At 47.3% G+C, this 20,969-nt stretch overlaps 1 protein-coding gene across 1 annotated transcript in view; it reads left to right on the top strand.

Annotated features, from left to right (window-relative positions):
* Positions 1-20,969, top strand: part of ADD2 (adducin 2) — a 105,951-nt gene that overhangs the window by 55,084 nt on the left and 29,898 nt on the right. The window contains exons 2-4 of the mRNA XM_007175543.2: positions 7,073-7,190; positions 13,387-13,603; positions 15,334-15,472. Coding sequence (XP_007175605.1) covers positions 13,421-13,603; positions 15,334-15,472 — 322 coding nt within the window. The 5' untranslated portion in view covers positions 7,073-7,190; positions 13,387-13,420. The remainder of the gene's footprint in view (positions 1-7,072; positions 7,191-13,386; positions 13,604-15,333; positions 15,473-20,969) is intronic.

The raw sequence follows: 20,969 nt of genomic DNA on the forward strand, positions 1-20,969 counted from the left end.
GTGCTTAGATGAGTATTTAGTATGGTTTCATCACTTGGCACTTTTGATCTGCCTCCTGCCTTGGGCTCACACATGCCATTTGTTTACTAACCAGCATGTGAAATCTCATTTAATTTGCTTTAACTACCCTTGCTTTGAATGCTGAGAGTGGGATCTCCCCTTGCATTCATCCTCTTTATACCCTCCATGATTTTCTGCCTTGGTTTGCAATCTTTTACCACCTTCATTTTTCCCAGACTGAGAGACTCACCCCTTTCTCTTGAGTTCCAAGCTTGACTGCCAAGAATCGCCAGGAGCCCTTGCCAAGGCACAAGCATGGTGATGGCTGGATACAGCCTTTTGTACCTACAATAAATGTCAGGTTGAGAGGGTCAGAGAATTAGCAGGAAAAGCCCACACCCAGTCCAGGCATTCTCAGCAGTGGCGCAAGCTGCATCACAACCAGCAGTGCAAGCTCTAGACTACCTGCTCAGATGGAAAAGTGGAGCCCACCATTTAAAAATGCATAATCAGCCCCAAATCTACCTGTGTCTTTAGTACAGAAATGCAGCAGCAGACATAACCTGCCTAATTTTATTAAGCTCAGTTTCACAGAATCTTTGACATTCCCTTGAGAACATTTGATGGGGCAGTCAGCCCAGATGTACGCTTGACGGCAAGATGGAATCCAGACTGTGATTTAAAGATTCAACTGTTACACTGTCATAGACCACATGAGGACTGATTGAATAGTAGCACGTAACATTTATTGAGCACTTATTATCTATCAGACCCTGTGCAAAGCCTGTCCTCACATAAATTGCCTCATATGATCCTCTGAGGAGGTACTGTTCCTGTCTCCATTGTACAGATGAAGAAACTGAGGTTTAGGGAAACTAAGTAACAGTTGGAAAGGTGCAGAGCTGGGATTTGATCCTGGGCCCTTAATGCTCTCCAGAGCCTGGATCTTAGCGACAATGTTGCATGGTAGAGCCAACTCCCTGGGCTCTTAATGTAATGAGATAGCTTTGGACTCCTTTTGAGTAATTTACCATCCCATCCCATCCCCACTCCCTGTAATAGTTCTTAATTTTCTCTCTGCTTCCCTTAAATCTCTCTACTCCCAACATTGGGAAAATGCAGGGCAGATCCCACAGGCAGATCTGGGAGGGTTCTTGGAGTGAGGATATAGGGGATTGGTTGAGCACTTACTATGTGCTAGTCCTTCTGGAGAACACTTCCAGCCATGGATGTTTTCATTGGCTCAGTGAATCAGAAATCCAGGTAGTGGATCTATTTCCATTTTGTCTCATCTTGATGTCTTTTAAGTTTGGCCTTCTCATCCTAGTCTGGTTCTGCCTGATGACATTATGGTCCTGTTTCACAGAGAAGGAAGATGCCTCCTCAGCAGAACATGGATGTATACTGTTTGGGAGCCGGGCATGTCAGTCTGCCTTGCTCTGTAGATCTTGGGACAGTGTACCTGGCAGAAGCAGGATTGATAGCCAACAAACCTCATCTGCCAAGTATATGGTTCATTCTATTAGACATAGAGGACACAGCATCCAATAGCTGTTCCCTGGACTTCTTGGCTGGAGGTGGAGTTGGGGGCAAGGGTAGTCCTGCCACGTGAAGGACAAATGCTCTCAGATTAGGCCCCAAAGCAGAATCAACTGTTTTGTGTTTGAATTTGACCAAGGTGAAACTTTTCAAAATACGGCTCCATTGGTTTTTGGGTACAGTCTTTCCTGAAGGCAAAAGGTAGATGAGATGACCACTTAAAAGTACCTGTGACTGGATTCTAGGACAGCCTGAGGTGTGGAACAGTGAATCAGAGGACGTGTCAGTTCAGTTAGACGGGCTTTTTGATGAGCTTTCATCCACATAGTATGCAAGTTTGGCTGACCTCCTCACTGAAAGGACTGAGTACTTGAAGCCTGAGCCCAGCCATCCTGCTAGTTCAGGACTGTCTCTGCATCACCAGGGTTTCCTGAATCCCCCTTTCTTTCATTTCACCGAACGCATGGGGTCCGCATGGTTTTGTGACTGGTGGCAGGGATACCTGGCAAGTGTGTTAAAGCTCATGCTGGTGCATCAAGGTTGAGACCTCCCTGGAACCCCGTGGTTCACGAGCCTGTACTGGAGCACTGTCCCCCACCCCCAATGCTGTAATGATCTATGTACGTATCGCTCGGTAATGCGACGATCCCCAATAGCTCTGTGATCCTGGTCAAGTCACTCCATTTCCTGAGCCTCAGTTGCCTCACCTGAAAACCAAGATGATGGGCCCTTCACTGCAGCACTGATGAGAAGGGCTGGGCACGGCTCCAATACCTCTTTGGGTTTAACAGCCCCAAGTTTTTGGATTGAATAATGTCTTCCTTCTTAGGCCTGCAGCAGTCAGGGGGTTAAAGGATTCTTCCAGCCAAGGGGGTTTCCGGAGATGGACAGAGGGAGACTCTCTCCTTCCTCCTTTTCCCTTTCTTCTTTGAAACTATTTTCATCCTAAGTGGTCACAGCAGTTAATACCTTATGCAGAACTGTGGAAAATTCAGAAGTACGTGAAGAAGCTGATGATAAGCTTCAGCCGTAATCCCACCACCCAGGGGCGTGAGCTTTCTCTTTATCCGAACAGACCAGGCAGGGTGCGGTCCGGTCCCTTGTTCAACGGTCTCCATTTACTCTGAAAAGTAACAGCAGCAAGGCCTTGACCAGCTCCTCCTTCACTTCTGGAAGTTTCTTTCAGGGATCGGTGAGTTTGGGCTCTGACTTTAAGTCTCAGGCTTGAAGCAAATGCCATGTTGTCCTTGTCTGGAGCTGACCTGTGGGGCTGGGGGCCTGGGGCTTTAGAGGCTGACACCACCCAGGGGGTGGCCGTGCCCATGGCAGCAGTGGGGGCAGCTGCGGAAGGACCACTTGCCATGTCTTTCTGCTTCGGGCTTGGGGTGCGAGTGATGCAGACTGTCGGCTCCTGTCTGCACACCTCCCACTGAAGTGGCAGGAGACAGGCACTCGGCTCCCTGGTGGGCTCACGGGGCTGAAACAGATTTTAACAAAAAGTCAGACAACTCGAGCATCCTCTTCGAGACCTTCTGTTCCTTTTATAGCTACAAGGAACGACCCACAGAAAAGTGACTTCATACTCCACTGGTGACATATACCTGGTCTTCAGTGGGACAGGGAAGAAAATGACCTGTGACAGGGACCGTCTTTCATGATTTGTGATCCCCGGCTGCTCTCCTAGGAGGGTGAATCCCAGCAGAGTCTTTGCTGAGTAGTCTCAAGTGTGAGAGTGCAAACTGGAGATGCCCAGAGGGAGTTCCAGGGCTCCCCTGAGCGGGGAGCTGAGGGTCCTGCGGTGGGGGGGGGGCAGAGGAGGAGCTACTGGAGGGAAGAGGTGAGAGGGATGGATAAGGGGGCGGGGCTGAGCCAAGGGTGTCTATTACCTTCTCCTCCGTGTGGCCACAATCTGTGCTACATTGTGGAGTTGGCTTTGTTAGAGTTCCAATTAATTACTGGAATTCTGTCTCAAAATAGGCAAGAAGAACGGCTGCCAGAACAGGCCCAGCCATTTGGGTTACATAAGAAAAGAACATGTTATTTTAGGGGAGGTGATTTAGGCTCTAGGGTGCCTGCCACGCACGCCCCATTATCACCTTACTCTGAAATGGGCTGCTCAGGGGTCTGTCTCCCCGCGCTGTTCCCTGGACTCCCCTAGGGCCTTACTCACCTCTGGGACCCCCGGGCCTGGGCAGTGCTGCTTTGCTGAACCATCCTAACTCCTCCCAATTCACCGTTAGTTGAGCTTTAGTTCAAGTAACATTTATTCAGCACCTACCTGGCACCAGGCCCTATAGCAGCACGAGGAATAGAGAAATGGCAAAGACACAGGCCCTGCCTGCTAGGAGCTCATGGTAATAGATTGTTGCTGTCGGATTATAAGTGGAATGAAAGAGGAGGGTAACAGTGATGGGAGAGCATGAGGGACAGGGGTGCGGAGGGAAGGCTTCTGGGAGGAGAGGACAACCTCAGCTGAAGGGAGACGATGGCAAAGAAGGAAGAGTGCTCCAGGAAGAGACGAGCAAGGACAAAGACGGGGACCAGCCTGGTGCCTTCTGCGTCCTGGGAATAGCCCCCAGAGCACCAGTGATAGGCAGGGAGGGTGGGGGCAGGCGCTGGGAGGCCCATGGGGCTGTGCACCAGCTGAGAGGGACTTCATTCTGCAGGGTGCGGTCCTCCAGAGGAAGGGAGTGGCCAGAGAGAGAAAGACATGATCCCCGGTCCCCTGGTCGGGAATGGGTGGGTTTGAATTTCCAACATGGGCCACGCATTTGGTTTAAAAGAGCAATATCAGAGTTAAATTTTTATTTGATAAGTATAAAAAGGATAGCTGTCACTTTTGTAATACGTCTAAATTTGACTAAATTTTGGATAGAGGAGCAGAAATTAGAAAAAAAGGTGCAGGAACACTGCCCCAGGTGGCGGGGAGCCATGGATGAGTTGGGTGGGGGGGATACAGGGCAATGACAGACATGAGTCAGATTTGCATTATAGTGACTCTGGCTACTGATTGGCTGGAGGGTATGAGAGAGGAAAGGCTAGGCAGAGACCATGAAAAGGATGGGGATGACACTGGCTTGATTCAGGGCGTGGCACTCTGGGTGGGGAGATATTTAGGACACAAAACCAGAGAACTTGGTGACAGAGTCAGTACACAGGGCATGAAGAGGGAGGAGTCAACGCTGCCTTCCGGGGCCCTTGGTGGGTGGCCAGCTGGGTGGGGGGCAGGAAGGAGACGCTGGCTGGAGGAAGGACGCTCTGGTGCAGGGTTGGCCAGGGTGATGGTCTGCTCCGACGGGTCATTTTCAAGGTGGCTGTGGGACATACAGGTGGGCAAAGGCCACAGTCTAGTGAGCAGCCGGCTAGGGCTGAGATCTCGTGTCCCAACTCCTGCCTTCCAGCCGGCTTGGTTGCACACTGAGAGTAGTGAGCAGGTGGCCCCGGGGTGGAGGGGGGCGCCTCCCAGGAGGGGTCTGGCATTCTCACTACATGAGGCACCCCTTGCTTCTCAGCTCTGCCCACGGGGCCTAGGTGGCTGGAAGCTTGGGTGAGCTCGCCTCTTGAAGCACATGCTGGGGAAGCCAAAGACTCACTGTATGATGATCCTGGCCTCAAAACCACAGCAGGCACAGCTCAGAGGGTTCTGTCAGGCCAGGATCCCCCGAGGCCCACCCAGGACTGCAGCTCTGCCCCAGGTGCTGGACCCTCCTGAGCGGCCCTGGTATCAGACCTCTTTTGCTGATCTGGTACCTTTCCTGGCCCTGCCCAGCCTGACTGCAATCAGAGATTTGACAGATTTGGTAACACAGGAGAATGTTTAAAGTAATGCCTTTGCCTACAATACCTCTCAGGGCTATTTTCATTGTAATCAGGGGTTAATGCTATAACCCAAGGAATGGAACTCTAATGGTGGAATTTCAACACTGATGGAGATCAGGAGGGAATTATTCAGCATTCAGTGTATACTTATCTGTGGGACAGATGTCTCTCTTCTAACCTGAGTGGCATAGGTTCCTTCTGGGGACAAAAGTTTAATTCTCTCAGTGGACATAAGAAATAGCTCAGACTCTGAAAATCCAAGCCTTAACAGGGACGGGACAACCTCACATCTCTGTGGCAGGGGTTGTTGGTGAAGGGGAGGGAGCTGGAGCTTCATGTAAGACAACTTATCTGGCTGCAGGATTAGTCTTTAAGGTGGGTCAGTGGCCACCCATAGAAAGAACAGCATGCAGAGGTATGTCAGCAAACCCCGGCAGGGAGGGTTCCCATATTGGTAGGCAATAGACAGAAGCAGCATTAAGTGGTGGCAGTGACCCTGTTCTAGCTAAAAATGAGGCCCACGGGAGGAGAGCCCCAGCTGGCAGCTGGACACGTAGAGCATAGAGAAGAGCTTTTGGAAGCGACTGCCAGGTCCCTAACTAGAGGCATGACCATTGGGACTGGGCTCAGGGGCCCTCTCAGCACTGGAATGCTGAGCCCTGAGTGCCCAGCAGGGCTGAGAAGGCAGCTGTACCTCAGGGGCCACGCAACATCTTGGATTCCCTCACACACACTGGACCTGCTGAGATGAATTCTCCTTGCCCCTCCTGGGTGAGACTAGTCTTCCCAAGTGCTCCTCTCTGGGCAGTATGGGGTCTGGGGTGGAGCTGAGCTGCTGATGGGGCAGGACAGGCAGGGCCAGGCCCTCAGAGCCATGGAGGGGGTGGGTGTGGGAGTGGGGATGGGACACTGGCTCTGGGTGAGACAAGCATCCCTGGGTCTAAACAACAGGCACCCAAGTGAAAAAAAAAACCTATCACTTGTCTTTTTTTTTTTTTAAAGCATTTTGATGATTAACTCTTTGATGACCTTGGTCCCCAGAAGTTTTGGACTAGTAACTCGCCCTTGTTAATAAGACATTAACAACTTTACATTCCTCCTTCAGTAGTACTTTATGACCTGTTACCCAGGTATTAGCTGGGGCCTTTCTTCCCCTTGAACAGTAGGTGACATTGTCTTGAATCCACCAATTCATGGTCTGTGTAACTTCAAAACCCTCCCACTTTCCTGGGGTTTGAGGTTCTTCGGGCTTTTTCTGCCTCTTTGGGCTGCATCCAAAAATCAGTCACACCAGCATCTGTGAGTTTGGTAGCTGTTAGTGAAGTATTTTGGGGGGTGTCAGGAAGGCGCCAGTCCCTTCTAGCCCAGCAGCATGTGCTTTCTGGGCTTGCGCGGAGTTCCGCATTCTGTTCCCTGCACCGGACAGAGCAGCCGCCCTCCTCTGGGCTCCCTTGGCCCACACTCAGCAAAGGGATTTCCCAATTCCTCTCTTTGAAAGGAATTTTGACCCTGATTGTAAAGATAATGAAGCTTTCTTTACCTTTTTGTAGACACAATTTGCTTTTAAAATAAAAGATTCAGCGTCAGTTCATTTTCAAGAATTTCCCAGCAGTCCTTAAAATAAATCAGCACCTAATGGTGCTGCAAAAACAGGGTGAAGAGTCATGGTGGTGCAGACAACACCCTGATATCTGTCGTGTTTTGTGTCTTCCAGTTTCTACCCGGATGTTTGAGATCCTGTAGATGCAATCCGCGAGCCCGGGAGTGGAACGGAGTGTGCAGGCTGAGCGCTGAGAGGAGGCAGCCTGGGGCAAGGCTGCTCAGGCCTCCTGGTAATTAGTCGGTAGTTTTCAGTGGTGATGGGGGGGGTGAGACACACTTTTTGATTGGGTCCATCTCACCAGGATGAGCTTCCAGACACTCAGGTCATCGCCACGAACTCCCCTGATCCTGCTGACTCAAGAGCTACCATGTGCAGCTAGAGATTATCATGCTAAGTGAAGTAAGTCAGAAAGAGAAAGACAAATACCATATGCTATCACTTATATATGGAATCTAAAATATGACACAAATGAACCCGTCTACAAAACAGAAACAGACTCACAGACATATAGAGATCAGACTTGTGGTTGCCAAGGGGGAGGGGGAGAGGGAGAGGGGTAGGCTGGGAGTTTGGGGTGAGCAGATGCAAACTATTACATTTAGAACGGATAAACAACAAGGTCCTAATGTATAGCACAGGGAACTATATCCAACCTCCTGGGATAAATCGTAATGGAAAAGAATATTAAAAAAGAATGTATATATGTCTAAAACTGAGTCACTTTGCTGTACAGCAGAGATTGGCATAACATTGTAAATCAACTACACTTCAATAAGAAAAAGAGCTACCGTGGAATCAGAAAGACCTTAGAGGTCACTGGTCCAACCCCGAGCAGGGCAGAAGCCCCACTATAGCATCCTGTAGTCACCCTGACTCCAAGGAGAGAGCTCAGCACCTAACGAGGCAGCCTGTCCCATCTTCTCGTTACTGAGCAGCTCCTGCTGGTGGAAGGCTCACCCTCGCACCCTTGGCTAGAATCTGCTGCCTGCCTGCCTGCAATAACCACTCGCTTCCTGGTTCTGGCCCCTGAGGCTCTAAGGAATCAGCCTAATCCCTCTTCCACATGGCAGTCCAGCAGATATTTAGGGACAAATGGAGTGGAGGAATGCAGGATCTGGGGCCAGAGACAGGCCTGGTTGAAATCTTGACTCCACTGTTATCTGTGTGATCTTCAGCAAGTTAGTTAACCTCTCTGATTCGGTTTTTTTAAATCTGTAAAGCTGGGACAATAATGTCTGCCTCATAGAGTGGTCCTGGGAATGAAAATAAATCACAAATAGAAATTGGTTGGTGTTATTCCATCACCAATTCTCTGACACCAATTGAATGTCCTACCATTCAACTCAGTTCTGACACTACCCTGAGTTAAAAGGGCACATAAGAAAAGGCAAAGTCATGGACAAGCCTCCGCCCTCTTCAGAAGCCAGCTACAGGTGTGAACCCCAGGCCATCTGCACTTCTGACAGACCTGACTATAAATTTGGGGGTTTCCACAACCTCCCTTTCAGTTTCTATAATTCCCTAGAATAACTCACCGAACTCACTGAAAGCGCTGTAACTGCAATTGCAGTTTTATTATAAAAGATCCAACTCAGGGCTTCCCTGGTGGCACAGTGGTTAAGAATCCTCCTGCCAATGTAGGGGACACGGGTTCGAGCCCTGGTCTGGGAAGATCCCACATGCCGCGGAGCAACTAGGCCCGTGAGCCACAACTACTGAGCCTGCGCGTCTGGAGCCTGTGCTCCGCAACAAGAGAGGCCGCGATAGTGAGAGGCCCGCGCACCGCGATGAAGAGTGGCCCCCGCTCGCCGCAACTGGAGAAGGCCCTCTCACAGAAACGAAGACCCAACACAGCCAAAAATAAAATAAATTAATTAAAGGGCTTTCCTTTAAAAAAAAAAAAAGAAATTCTTTAAAGAAAAAAAAAAAAAGATCCAACTCAGGAATAGCCAGACAAAAGCAGGGTAGGGTCTGGGGGTTGAGGGCGTGGTGCAGAGTTTCCACGCCCCCATCCTGCCCAGCAATGTGCTCACCAACCAGGAAGCTCCCCCAGGCCTCGCTGTCCAGGGTTCTTTTAAGGGGGTGTGAATTATTACCAGGCACAACTGATTCAATCATTTGCCGCTTGATTGAATGCAATCCCCAGCCCCTCTCCCCTCCTCCCTCTGTGGGTGGGACGGGGGTGAAGTTCCAACCCTCTAATCATGTGCTTGGTCTTTCTCAGTGGCCAGTCCCTCCCTTGAAATATCTAAGTGCCCACCGTAAGTCACCACATCTGCATAAAAACTCAGACTTGGTGAAAGGGGCACATGATGACTAAGAAAAGACACTCCTAACGTCTTTTGGACCTTTTAGAAATCCCATGTGTTTTTGAAGCTCTGTGCCAGGAACTGGGGCCCGAGGCCTCATATTCTTTATGATGCTGCACCTGGCCACACAAGCGCCGGTATCCTGTGATCTTCAGCACCCTACTTACCCCTTTTTTGTGTGTGTGATCTCCCAGTTGACATGTTCCCACTACCTGGTCAGAGAACGAGGCATTCTCGTCAGTCTCTTTCTGGATTTTCTTTTTGTTAATATAGTTCAAGATTGAATTAGTTTGGGGACTAAAACATGCAATTACAGTTATTTGGTGTGCACCTGTTTACAATTGAATCATAAGCCTCTCATTACTCGAGTTCCTCATGCTACGATGATTCTAGCCCCTAAACGACACATAATAAGAGCAAATGCTAATAGCACTTGCTATGCACCAGGCGCTTTTTAAACTACTTCACATACATTAACTCACCCAATCCTCACGACAACCTAAAGAGGAGTTAAATAGTTGCAATCCCTGTTTAATATATGGGGAAACTGAGGCACAGTGTGGTTAGGTAACTTGCCCAAGATCACACAGCTAATAAGGGGCATAGCTAAGATTTGAACTCACGGTCTGGTTCCAGAGTCCTTGCTTTTAACCACTAAGTTGTGCTGCACACAACTTTGACCACCTCCCAACATTTTGGGAAGGGAGGCAAGGAGCACAGAAGAATGCCTTTGGTTCACAAAGCCGAAGAGTTTGCCCAGGCCCCAGCTGTCGTGGTGAGGGGGTCAGGGCTTCCGTTTTCTACCCCCTCCCCCATCGGAGCACCTCTGGAGCAGCGCTGTGGGGCTGGGCTCTAACGAGTGAAGGCAGGCCTGGAGGTTCCTGTCCATCAGGCCTGGAAGGTCTTCGTTCCTCATGCTTCGTGGGCCAGAGCTACTTCAGAGACTTCACAGACTGATTCCTGGGAAGTGCAGCCACTCCAAAGGGAGGAGAGAGGACCAGCTTTTTCCTGCCTGGATGAAAAGGATTTAGTCCAGAAGGGTTCAGTACCAGGCTGTGCTGGTCCCAGAGAAGCTGACAGCTCAGGTGGTTCTGGAGCTAGTGGGATTTGGCGTTGTGAGGAGCACAGAGATCTCCACGCCCGCATCCAGTGTATCCATTGGGGGGTTGCTTGTTGCTATTTTAAAAATAACATCAAAGATTTGGGGCTGTGAAGGTGCCAAAGAGAATTAAAGGGGACGGATGCAGGGGGGCGATGCCTCTGGAAGAATTTTGGTCTGCAGCGGTGTCTGCCCAGAAGAAACTGGGTGGTGACCCCCTGTCTGCATGGCTCCGATGCATTCCCATTATGTTTGACCTTGCGGTCTCTTCTTTCCTCCCAAGTTCCAGAGATGAAGCTGTTTGGGAGCATGATGGGGGTGAAGTATTCTTAACTCATCCCATGTGCATGGGATTGGCTTGAAAGCACAAGGCAACAGTCAGTAGGTCATATGTGCTCTTTGCAGATGTTTCTCTTTCAGCATTTGGCTTGAGGAAGAGGAACTGGGGAGATGCAGGAAGAAGGCCTCTTGCTCCAGGAAACCTAGATCCTCCATCCTTCTGCCTTTTCTACATGAGTCTGTCTCTCTCCATATAGTGTCAGAACTGGAAGGGGCCCCAGAGGACCATTCTGTCCACTCCCCAATTTAGGAATGGAAAAAGTGACACCCAAAGAGGGAAATTACTCGCCCAAGTCCATGAACTAAAGAATGTCAGAACTGGGGCAACATTGCAGATGCTGACTTTTAGTCCAGAGCTAATTCAACCAGAAACGTCCCTGATGGACTCAGTCACTCTTCACTTAGATGAAGAATCTGCCTTTACATGTCACTAAGTACAACCTCAAACATTCTAGCAAGCTGCCAAATATGTCTCAAAATATTTCTTTAGAGACCGTTGGTTTGTTTGTTTTTGGCTGCCACTCCAAGGTGACTCCTTCTTCCCTCCTCCATCCTCCATCCCATCGACATGGCTGGTAAGGGTGGTGCTAACTGGGGGAGATCTGGTGAGGGCTTTCACAAGGAGCTGACTAATTAGTGATGGAATTAAGATCAGAGGTCATGGTTTTGTAAACTTGTAAAAGCAGGTGGTGGTGGCACTTGGAGTCCTCTTGCTGCCCCAGGTCAAGTGTGGGGTGGCAGGTGGTGAATACAGTGGGAGGAGGAGACCTGGACAGCCATGGGAGGCAGTGCCCGATACTAGTGTTAGAGGCTTTGTGCCATCTTAGCAGTCTTGCTAGAAATGACCAGCACCTGGAATGGATGCCTTCTGTTGCATGATACAACCACTAACATCTAGCCAGTGGTATTTCAACCCGGCTGCCCATTAGAATCACCCAGAGAACTTTTAAAAATCCTGATGCTCAGGTCACACCCTGGACTAATATTAAAATCTCTGATATCAGTATTTTTCAAAGTTCTCCAGGTGATTCCAACGTGCACCCAAGATTGAGATCCCTGCTCCAGGCCAAGGGTTCAGAGCTTCAGCTGACCCTTGAAGGACCTTGTCCATGTGTCTTCCCTTGAACATGTTACTTGCCTTCCCCAAAGGAGAATGCAAATAATAATAATAAAATCAATCAATCATCTGAGTGTTCTGGGATGATGGGATGGACTCCCACTTCACATGCCTAGTGCCCCCGCCCACCTCACTCAGAGGAACTATAAGGTGGAGGGTAAAGTGTTGACAGAAGATGGAAGAAGAGGTCACAGACAGCTCATAGACAACAAGAATGTGCTTTCCTCCTTGTCAGCAAGGCCTCTTTCACAGTGAGCTGTTGGCTGGAATGAAGGCTAAGGCTTGGGCTAACAGGATCAGCTGAGGGGTCAGAGCAGAGCAGATCTGGGGAGGCCAGCAGCTGCTCTGAGAGAACAAGAGAGGCTCCACCTCCTCCTGGAATGGGAGACCCGAGAGGCAAAGTGAGGGAGGGTCAGGTTAAGGATGAAAGCCAGGTGCCGTGACCCCAGGTAAAGCTCTTTCGTTGGTATCTCCGTACTTGTGTTCAAAAACTAATTATTGTTCAGTCAAGGCACTTGCCTTCTTTTGCTGAGAAGGGGCTCAGCCAACTGGGAGAAGGCTGAAGCTCTGTAAGCCTCCACCCACTCTGGATGTTGAAGGGGCATAACCCAGATTTGAGGGCCTAGCAGTGCTGATACAAAGGGAGGCTGTCATGGCCAAAGTCCCACAGCTGGGAAGCAGAGGCTGAATGGCAGCCTCCTTCTTAAGAAGGGCTCCAATATGGCCATAGAAGCCATTCCTTCATTCATCATTCAGGCATTTAAAAAAGCCTGCTTGAATAGAAAAAATATGTGGCTTTTCCCCAGACCAACTTTCCAAACACTGCCCTAGTCCGCCCTCCAGGGACCAGGTCAAGATATACGGGCCTCTGGGCAGCCGGGCAATGTGGTGCCCTTCAAATGGTGTTTATTCTTTTACTGTTTCTCAATATTTATTTACTGGGGTTTAGGAGAAACTTATTTTCCATTAATAAAAATTGCACACCTCTTTTAAACTTGGAATAAGAATCTGATTCGCCAGTGAGACATGTTTTACAGAAACCGATTCACCAATAATTCTTTTCCAGAGACCAAAGTCAAAGTTGTGAAGAAAAGCACTGCCCACAGCGTTTCCCACCTTGTAGAAGTTACCTGTTCTCTTTTCAGTTTTGTGGATTTCCCACCGAATGTTTTTAGGAGGCTTGTTAGAGGGTTTACATTTTAGATCAAGTACGAATTCCCAGTGAATAGCTTTACACTGTGTAGATAAGCATCACAAGATGCCCCCGGAGGTTTGCAGGTCGCGCTCGCCCTGGAGGACCAGTCTACTTGAACCCGAGTGTGGCCGCCGAAGCCGGGCGGGTCAGGCAGGGGAGGACGGGGGACCCCGAGCCGGTGACATATTTTCACTTCGTTGGACGCCCTACAGGCTGGCAGCCGCGGCGCCCAGCCCTCCACCCCGCGGCCCCGCTCACACCCTCCAGGGAAGAGCCGCCTCCCACCGCGAATCTCCCCGAATCCAAGCCGTCTGCCTTAGGAAGCGCGTACCCCGACCGGGAGTACCCTCCTTTTTTTCTCTGCAGGGTTCCAGGAGTGGACTGTAGACCCACCAGGACAATGAGTGAAGAGACTGTCCCCGAGGCCGCCTCCCCGCCGTCCGCGCAGGGGCAGCAGTACTTCGATCGTTTCTCTGAGGACGACCCCGAGTACCTGCGCCTTCGCAACCGTGCAGCGGACCTGCGGCAGGACTTCAACCTGATGGAGCAGAAGAAGCGTGTCACCATGATCCTGCAGAGCCCGGTGAGTGGGGTCCGCCCCCGGCGGGGCGGGGGAGGGGAAAGGAGGCCGCAGGGGGTGTGGCGAGGGGGGGTGAGGGGGACGCTGATTCAGCCGGTGAGCCTGAAAGATAAATAACTCCGCTTCCGCTGGCTCAGGGTCTGAGCAACTTTCAGGTCTCTGAGCAAGATGCTCTGGCAACGTGGGTGTGTGAGTCTCTCCCTAGTCACTGGCGGAGGGCAAAACCTGGTTTATCTGCAGTGGTTTGACTGGGTGCCGGGAGGAGGTGGGTCTGAGAGACAGGAACCCCACCTCAGTTTCTTGTGCCCCTTCTGAGCCTCGCTTTCCAGTCTTCCTTTCCCTCTTCACCGAAAGCTGTAACAATTCGAGTAAACCAGGGGCCACCGGGGGGCGCCACGTGGGAGCTTTGGGGCTCCCTTTTCTGAACGCCACAAAGAACTCTGTCCTGGCAAATAAGACTTTGAAAACCCCAGGAGGTGGGGAAGAGGAGGGCACAGCGGGCAAGACCGGCTCACCCAGCCGTGGCCGGAGTCTGGCGGTCAGTTGGCGCCTGCCTGGCATGGACACAGAGCTCTTCCTTGAGGCAGGTGGTGCGTTGAGAAGGATGGAGGGTGGGCCTACTGGACAGTGAAGCAGGAGGGTGGTGCAGGCCCTCGGAGGGGGAGGAAGAGCGGTGTGGACAGAGGCAAGGGGGAGTCCCAAGGCAGTAAAGCTGGGGGGTCCGCAGGCAACAGTGCATGATCTTAAGTGTTGGGAAGCTCAGGGGTGGGGCTGGCATCTCCAGGTACTTGCCAGGATGAGATCTGCCTCAGCCACTCCCCGGCTTTTCTGAGACCCTGGTTGAGAGCACACAGTGAATGCTCGGGCCTCACAGAGGAGTGCTAAGGAGGATGGGCCCGAGGTCTTGGTGATAGGTGACACCATGTTGGGAAGTCTGGAGGAAAATGGCAGGTGCTAAAAACGTTGGGATGACAGAAACTCTGAGGAAGACTAGAAGGGATGGCGGGTGTGGTAGGAGAAGTGGCAGAGTTAGTACCAACCCAAGTTTGGGGGCCTGAAGGATGGGACTCTATTCTCAGGCAGGAGATGGGGACAGGAGGAGGTCATGCTTCTCCTGTCCTTTTGTAGATTCCCCAACACCTAAGTGGCTCCCTATTTCCTCCTGAGTGTTCCCTGCTGCCACCTGGTGGACAGGCATGCCCTATTTGTGGCCTGAAAAGCCAGATTTAAGAGTAGCAAGACATCAGAAGTGGAAGTGACCTCTGAGGTCATCAAATCCTGAATATGAAGAAACTGAGGCCCAGAAGAGCCATCGGCCTGGCTAACGGACAGGAAAGATGGCATACTTTTTCATTCAATTCTGCTTTTTAAAAAGTCTTTTAATTACTAAAGTGAAGTCCTGCCATGTCTGATGGGGTGGGGAGGGGGGTGTTGGCGGGAGGGGGTCTAGGCTATCCCTGAGACACAGGAAGGACCTGGAGTCTGGAGTATTGCCCATGAGGCAAAGGGAACAGGATCCATTCCCAGCATCTCCTTATTGCTCCCCACACAGCAGTCTTGGGAGGCTCCTGAGGTCCCAGTGGGATTGCCCGGTGCCCCCTGGGACCCAGATATCCCACATGTGGCCCTGGCCTAGCTGACCCAAGGGCTAGGGGTGGGCACTTGGAAGAGGGGCCCTCCGTCTCCCACATGAGGCACACTGGGAGGACCAGCGCCTCGGGGGCCTGCTTCAGTCTTTCAGGGAGGAGCTGGAAGGCCTCATCCAGGAGCAGATGAAGAAGGGGAACAACTCCTCCAACATCTGGGCCCTGCGGCAGATCGCGGACTTCATGGCCAGCACCTCCCACGCAGTCTTCCCAACATCTTCCATGAGTACGTGGGGAACTGGGGAGCTGCCAGGAGCAGAGGAGGGGGAAGGGGGGAGGGGAAGGCGCAGTCAGAAGCGGCTCGGTTGCCTGCCTATGCAGTGAGCGCTGCAGCAGCAGTAGCAGACCTGGGGGAGCTGCGCTGCAGCCAGAGAGAGACCTGCCTCTGCTTCTGATGCTGCTGAGATTTAAAGACCCCAGGAGGATTATCCCTGATGCCCAGAAATCGGAGGGCAGGGGGTGGTGGAGACTTAAGGGAGAACCTAGTTCGGGGTCTGCTGGGGGCGGGCGGAGGGTGACACAGTGTCACTGCAGGGAGAGGCAGGGCGGCCTATGTATGATCCCTCCACCCCCACCCCTCGTAAGCGGCTTAGCATGGAGGGAAGAGCTTTGCCACTCAAGGTCCCTTGCACGGCCGCTGCTTGAGGCCCAGGAGTGGATAGTGGAGAGTTAGGATTCTGCTCTCTGTTACTCGAGCTATGGGCACAGAACCGAAGAAAATCCTTGTGTCCTCACAGCATCCAGCCCTCAGGCTGATCTTCCCTCAATCCCCTGGCGTCACTCCCTTGGAGATGCAGTTGGGGGGGCAGATGGGAGGCCATTGGAGCCATTGTCTCCTCCCCCACTGGACAGGCCAACCTGACTCCGGAGACAAGGCCAAGAGCAGCCAGGGCTAGGCACGAACGCATCTTCCTCGGCTCTGAAGCTCTGCCCACAACCTTTAAGAAACAGACATCGAAAAATACTTCCCCTCGGCAAGATGAATATGGGATTATAGTTGAAAATTAGGAAAATAGTTGAGAAAGGGTAATAAAAATTTCTGTGCTGTGTTCTTACAACCAAGAAATTACTATTATCAATATCTTGGTGTATATCCTTCCAGCCTTTTTCTCTTAAGTATACAGACTATGCCAAAAAAAGTGGAATCGCATTATACATACAAATTTAATAGCCTTAGCATATCTTGACTAATTTTTCACATAATAAAATATGGTTCTATCGCATAATTTTTGGTGGATGTACACTCTTCTGTACATGGCTGAATATGCCACAGTTTATTTAATCAGTTTCCCATTTTTGGACTTTTAGGTGGTTTCCAACTTTTTGCTATTATGAATGACAATGCAATAAACATCCTTGTAAATAAATCTGTGATTATATCCATGACTATTTTCTTAAGATAAATTACTAGAAGTAGAATTGCTAGACTGAATTATACGCATGTTTTAAAGGCACCAATGCACAATGCCAAATTACCCCGGAGAAAGATGGAATGAATTTACATTCCTACCAGAAATGCAAGAGTACCCATTTCCTCCACCCTGATCTGTAGTCTGTTTTACCATTTGTTTCATCCTCATGATACGATGGGTGATGAATAGTACTTTGTGTTTTAATCTGCACTTATTTGATTACTATAGAGATTGAATATATTTTCATATACATATTGGGCATGATTTTCTTTTTGTAGTAAATTGCCTGTCACATCCTTTGCCAATTTTTCTACTTGCATATTCTTTTCTTACAGATTTAAAAATCATAAAGTAAGATTAGTTCCCTACTATCTGTCAGATACATTGCAGATTTTTTTCCAGTGTCTCCTTTGCCTTTTAATTTTGTTCATGATATTTTTGTGTTGTAGAATTCTTTAATTTCCATGTAGTTGAATCCATTATTATTTTCCTTTGTGTTTTCTGCTTTTGATTGCATACTTAGAAACACCTTCCCTATGTTTTATTATCCAATAAAATACCCTTAATTATTCATTTGCCAATTTTTCCCAAACATTGTTTAAGTTGATCCTTTAAAATAACTTTAGAAGTATTTTGTCAGGTCTCTCCATCCACCTCAAAAAATTCCTTTTGGGATTTTGATTGGGATTACATTAAATGAATAGATTAATTTGGTGGAGAATTTATAAATGTACAACTTTATATTAGAATGTAAACTCCATGGCGGGGAGGATATATGTATGTTTCGTTCACTGTTAGAGTAGTGTCCTGGACTTAGAAAAGTAGCACCCAGCTTATAACAGGTGCTTAAAAAATATTTGCGTGAATGAATTTTAAATCTTTTCAGAAATGATGTGTGTCTTCTATTTATTTAAATCTTTTTAAATGTCCATCAGAAAAGCTAGTAGTTATTTTCTTATAGTCCTTACTAATTTCTTGTTAAGTTTATCCTAGAAATTTTATGTAACTTTGTCATTTTAAGTGATTCTCCATTCAACTTTTTTTCTGGTTATAGCTGTCATCTAGGGAAATCGTTGGAGATATATGTATTTATATACTATTTAAACTAGCCACTTACTGGACTCTTAAATTCTAGTATGTTCTCAATTCTTTTGGGCTTTGTATATAGAAAAATCACATAATCTGCAAATAATGGTCATTTTGCATCCTTCATTCCAACATTTACCCTTTGGTTTATCTTTCCAGTTTTCTCATTGCATCCGTTAGAGCTCTCAGAACAATATTTAATAATAGATTAGAGAGTAATCATCCTTGTCTTGTTTCTGACTTTAATGGAAATTTTTTTACCACAAGGGTTTGAGATAGTTATTCTTTATCATGTTGAGAAAATATCTTTGTATTCTAGTTCAATATGGGTTTTTCTCAGAAATGGATATTGAATTTTATAAAATGCATTTTGGGCATTTATTGATTTTTCTTTCCTTGATGTGGTGAATTATATTAATAGATTTCTGAATATTGAACTCTTTTTTTCATTCCTGAAATAAATCATTCATGGTTCTGATACATCCTTTTAAAAATACTCTTCTGGGTTGAGTTGCTGGAATTTTATTAATTTTTGCATCCATAGTCACACATGATAAAAAGCAGTTCACTTTTTGGGCAGCCTTTGTTTAGTATTGGTATTAAGGCTATAATTTCCTAAGATGAATCAGGGTGATTCCCACCCATTTCTTTGCCCTAATGGAGTTTAAATTAGATAGGAAGTCTCTGCTCTTTTAAGATTTATTATTCACTTGTAAAGCTATCCAGATATGGAATATTTGGATAACATTTTTTTTCTGTTTCATTTAAAGTTCTTTAAAATTTTATTTTGCTGCTTCTTGAGTAAATTTTGGTCACATTTTATATAAAATAATCCATTTCATGTGGCTTTAAAAAATTATTAGCCTGATTTACAATATTATTTTTATTACTTAAACCTTCTACTGTGGATATGACATCCCATTCTCATTCTTGGTGCTGTGTATTCCCACTTCCTCTTTATTGGCCAATCCAGATGTTGGTTTCCTCATAGATCTTCTCACATAAGCCAATTCTTGGATTTATATATTGGTTCTACTAACTTTCTTGTTTTCTGATTTATTGATTTTGTTTTTATACTCGTTAATTCTTTTCCATAACTTTTCTTTGGTTTATTTTGTTCTTTATGTTTTTCTACAATAGAATAAAATGGATTTGATTTATTTTCATATTTAATTCAATAATAAAGACATTTAAGGCTATGAATTTTTTTCTCTGAGTATAAATTTGGTCTTATCCCATAAATTTTGACATGTAGTATTTCCTTTATTGTTAATTTCTAGGTAGTTTGCAGTTGCTGTTTTGGTTTTATTTTTATTCTAAAATAAAATAAACACACTCCGAGAGTGTGTTTCCTCATTTCTAAGTGTTGGAATTTGTATTCTTTTAAAGATTTGTTGATAATGTCTAGTTTTATTGCATTATGTTTAGACAATGTAGGCTACTTAATGTCTGTGTTGGGGATTTATTGAGATTTTCTTTGTGCCCTAATAATATCATACTTAAATGATATATGGGTGTAGACTCTACCTCTGGGACATAGTATTTAATCTTCATCTTCATTTATTGTTTTTGATTTTATAAAGAATTAATGTCTCCCACTGTATTTGATTTCTGTTCATTTCTCTCTGTTTCTGATAGCTTTTGCTTTGAATATCTTGAAATGCTTTTCAAAGTATACATGTTTTTATAGCTATATCTTCATTATGGATTATGCCCTTAATCCATGTAAAATGACCTACAAAATGATCCTTTTTGTCCAAAAGAATATTGTTTTCCGTGGCTTCTACTTTGATCATGTTATGGATCTATTTATCTTTTTGTTTATATTTGCCTTGGCATACTTTTGATGGTACCTTTATTTTTACCTGTTTTGTGTCACTTTATTGTAGTATTTCTTAGTTTTTGTAAATCTCCTATAGTATTGTCTTTGGTATCTGTTGCTGTAGCAGAGAAGTCTGAAACAGTCTATTATTGGTTCCTTTATAGGTAACCAATTTTTTTTTTCTAGGTGCTTGTGGATTTTCCCCCTTACCCTTGTATTTCAAGACTGTGTCAGGAAGCATATAATTGTAGGCTTTTCTTTTAATGGACTTTTCTCCCCTGAAATGCAGTAAGTTCTTTCAGTTTATATATATATAGGTCTTTTTTTCAATTCTGAATTTTTTTCTTCTATTATATCAATACTTATAACTTATATGCCAGGTCCTCTGGTCTTTGTCTCCCATATCTATCATATTCTTTCTCATCACTTTCTTATCTCTGACCTTATACTCTTCCTTTTGAGAGAGAAATAGGGCTGACCAGCATTCCTATCACCTCACTGATCAGCAACTGCCAGGAAAACAGTTGGATGCCTGAAAATCTTGTTGGTGCACGGCAGGGTATCTGAGTCAGGGAATGTGGAGAGGGAAACTTTCAAGTGTCCTGAGTTCAAGCCCGGAGAGGTTGTTCTTTGTCCAGCTCCATTTGCCTTAGAATTTTCTTTGCCTGGTTGGTTTTGGGTTTTTTTGGTTGTTTTGTTTTTGTTGTTGTTGTTTTTTTCTAAATAGTGTGTCCTTCAGTCTTAGCTTTCAGGGGATTTGGTGGATTTTCATCTTTTTCTGTGTTTTCTTAGGCACTTTGAAATAATGGCCCAGTTAGATTTTCACTTTAGTGAGGCTGGTCAGAATAAGCGTTCTTTCTATGAAGACCCTGAGCACAGAGGACTGGGGACTCCTGTGGACCCCTCTGGTCTCTTCTGGGCCTGTGGGTGGGTAGTCCTCATGGGGAAGCTCCACAGGGTTGGGGAGGGGACTCTTTGATACAGGACACAGAGGACATGACAGAGTGAGTGTTTTCAGTCCTATTCTGGCCTCCTTCTATCTCTGGGGCTCAATAGTTATTTCTAAGAGAAGGATTCAAAGGACTCTGGGTCTGAAGGCTCTCCCAACAACAGCCTCCCTCCCCTCCAGCTTTGCCTGGGGGACTTATGCTTTGGATATGCCTCCCAGTTTGCTGCAAGGGGTGAAGCAAAGAGGTAAATACTTATCTGGGGAACTAGAGAGGAGGCAGGGATCCCAGATTGGTCAGTTTGAGTTAGAAATCCTAGACTCTTGGGTTTCGTTGTTGCTCTTCTTGCCAGTTTAGCTGGGTCTTTGGACCACTTCTGTCCCTGTCAACTTTGTGTACTGGACACATGCACTGGAGACGTACCACCGTTGGTGGGCACAGGCCCTTTGGGGGCAT

The sequence above is a fragment of the Balaenoptera acutorostrata genome, chromosome 12 (assembly GCF_949987535.1).
Source record: "Balaenoptera acutorostrata chromosome 12, mBalAcu1.1, whole genome shotgun sequence".
In the NCBI taxonomy this organism is placed as follows: Eukaryota; Metazoa; Chordata; class Mammalia; order Artiodactyla; family Balaenopteridae; genus Balaenoptera; species Balaenoptera acutorostrata.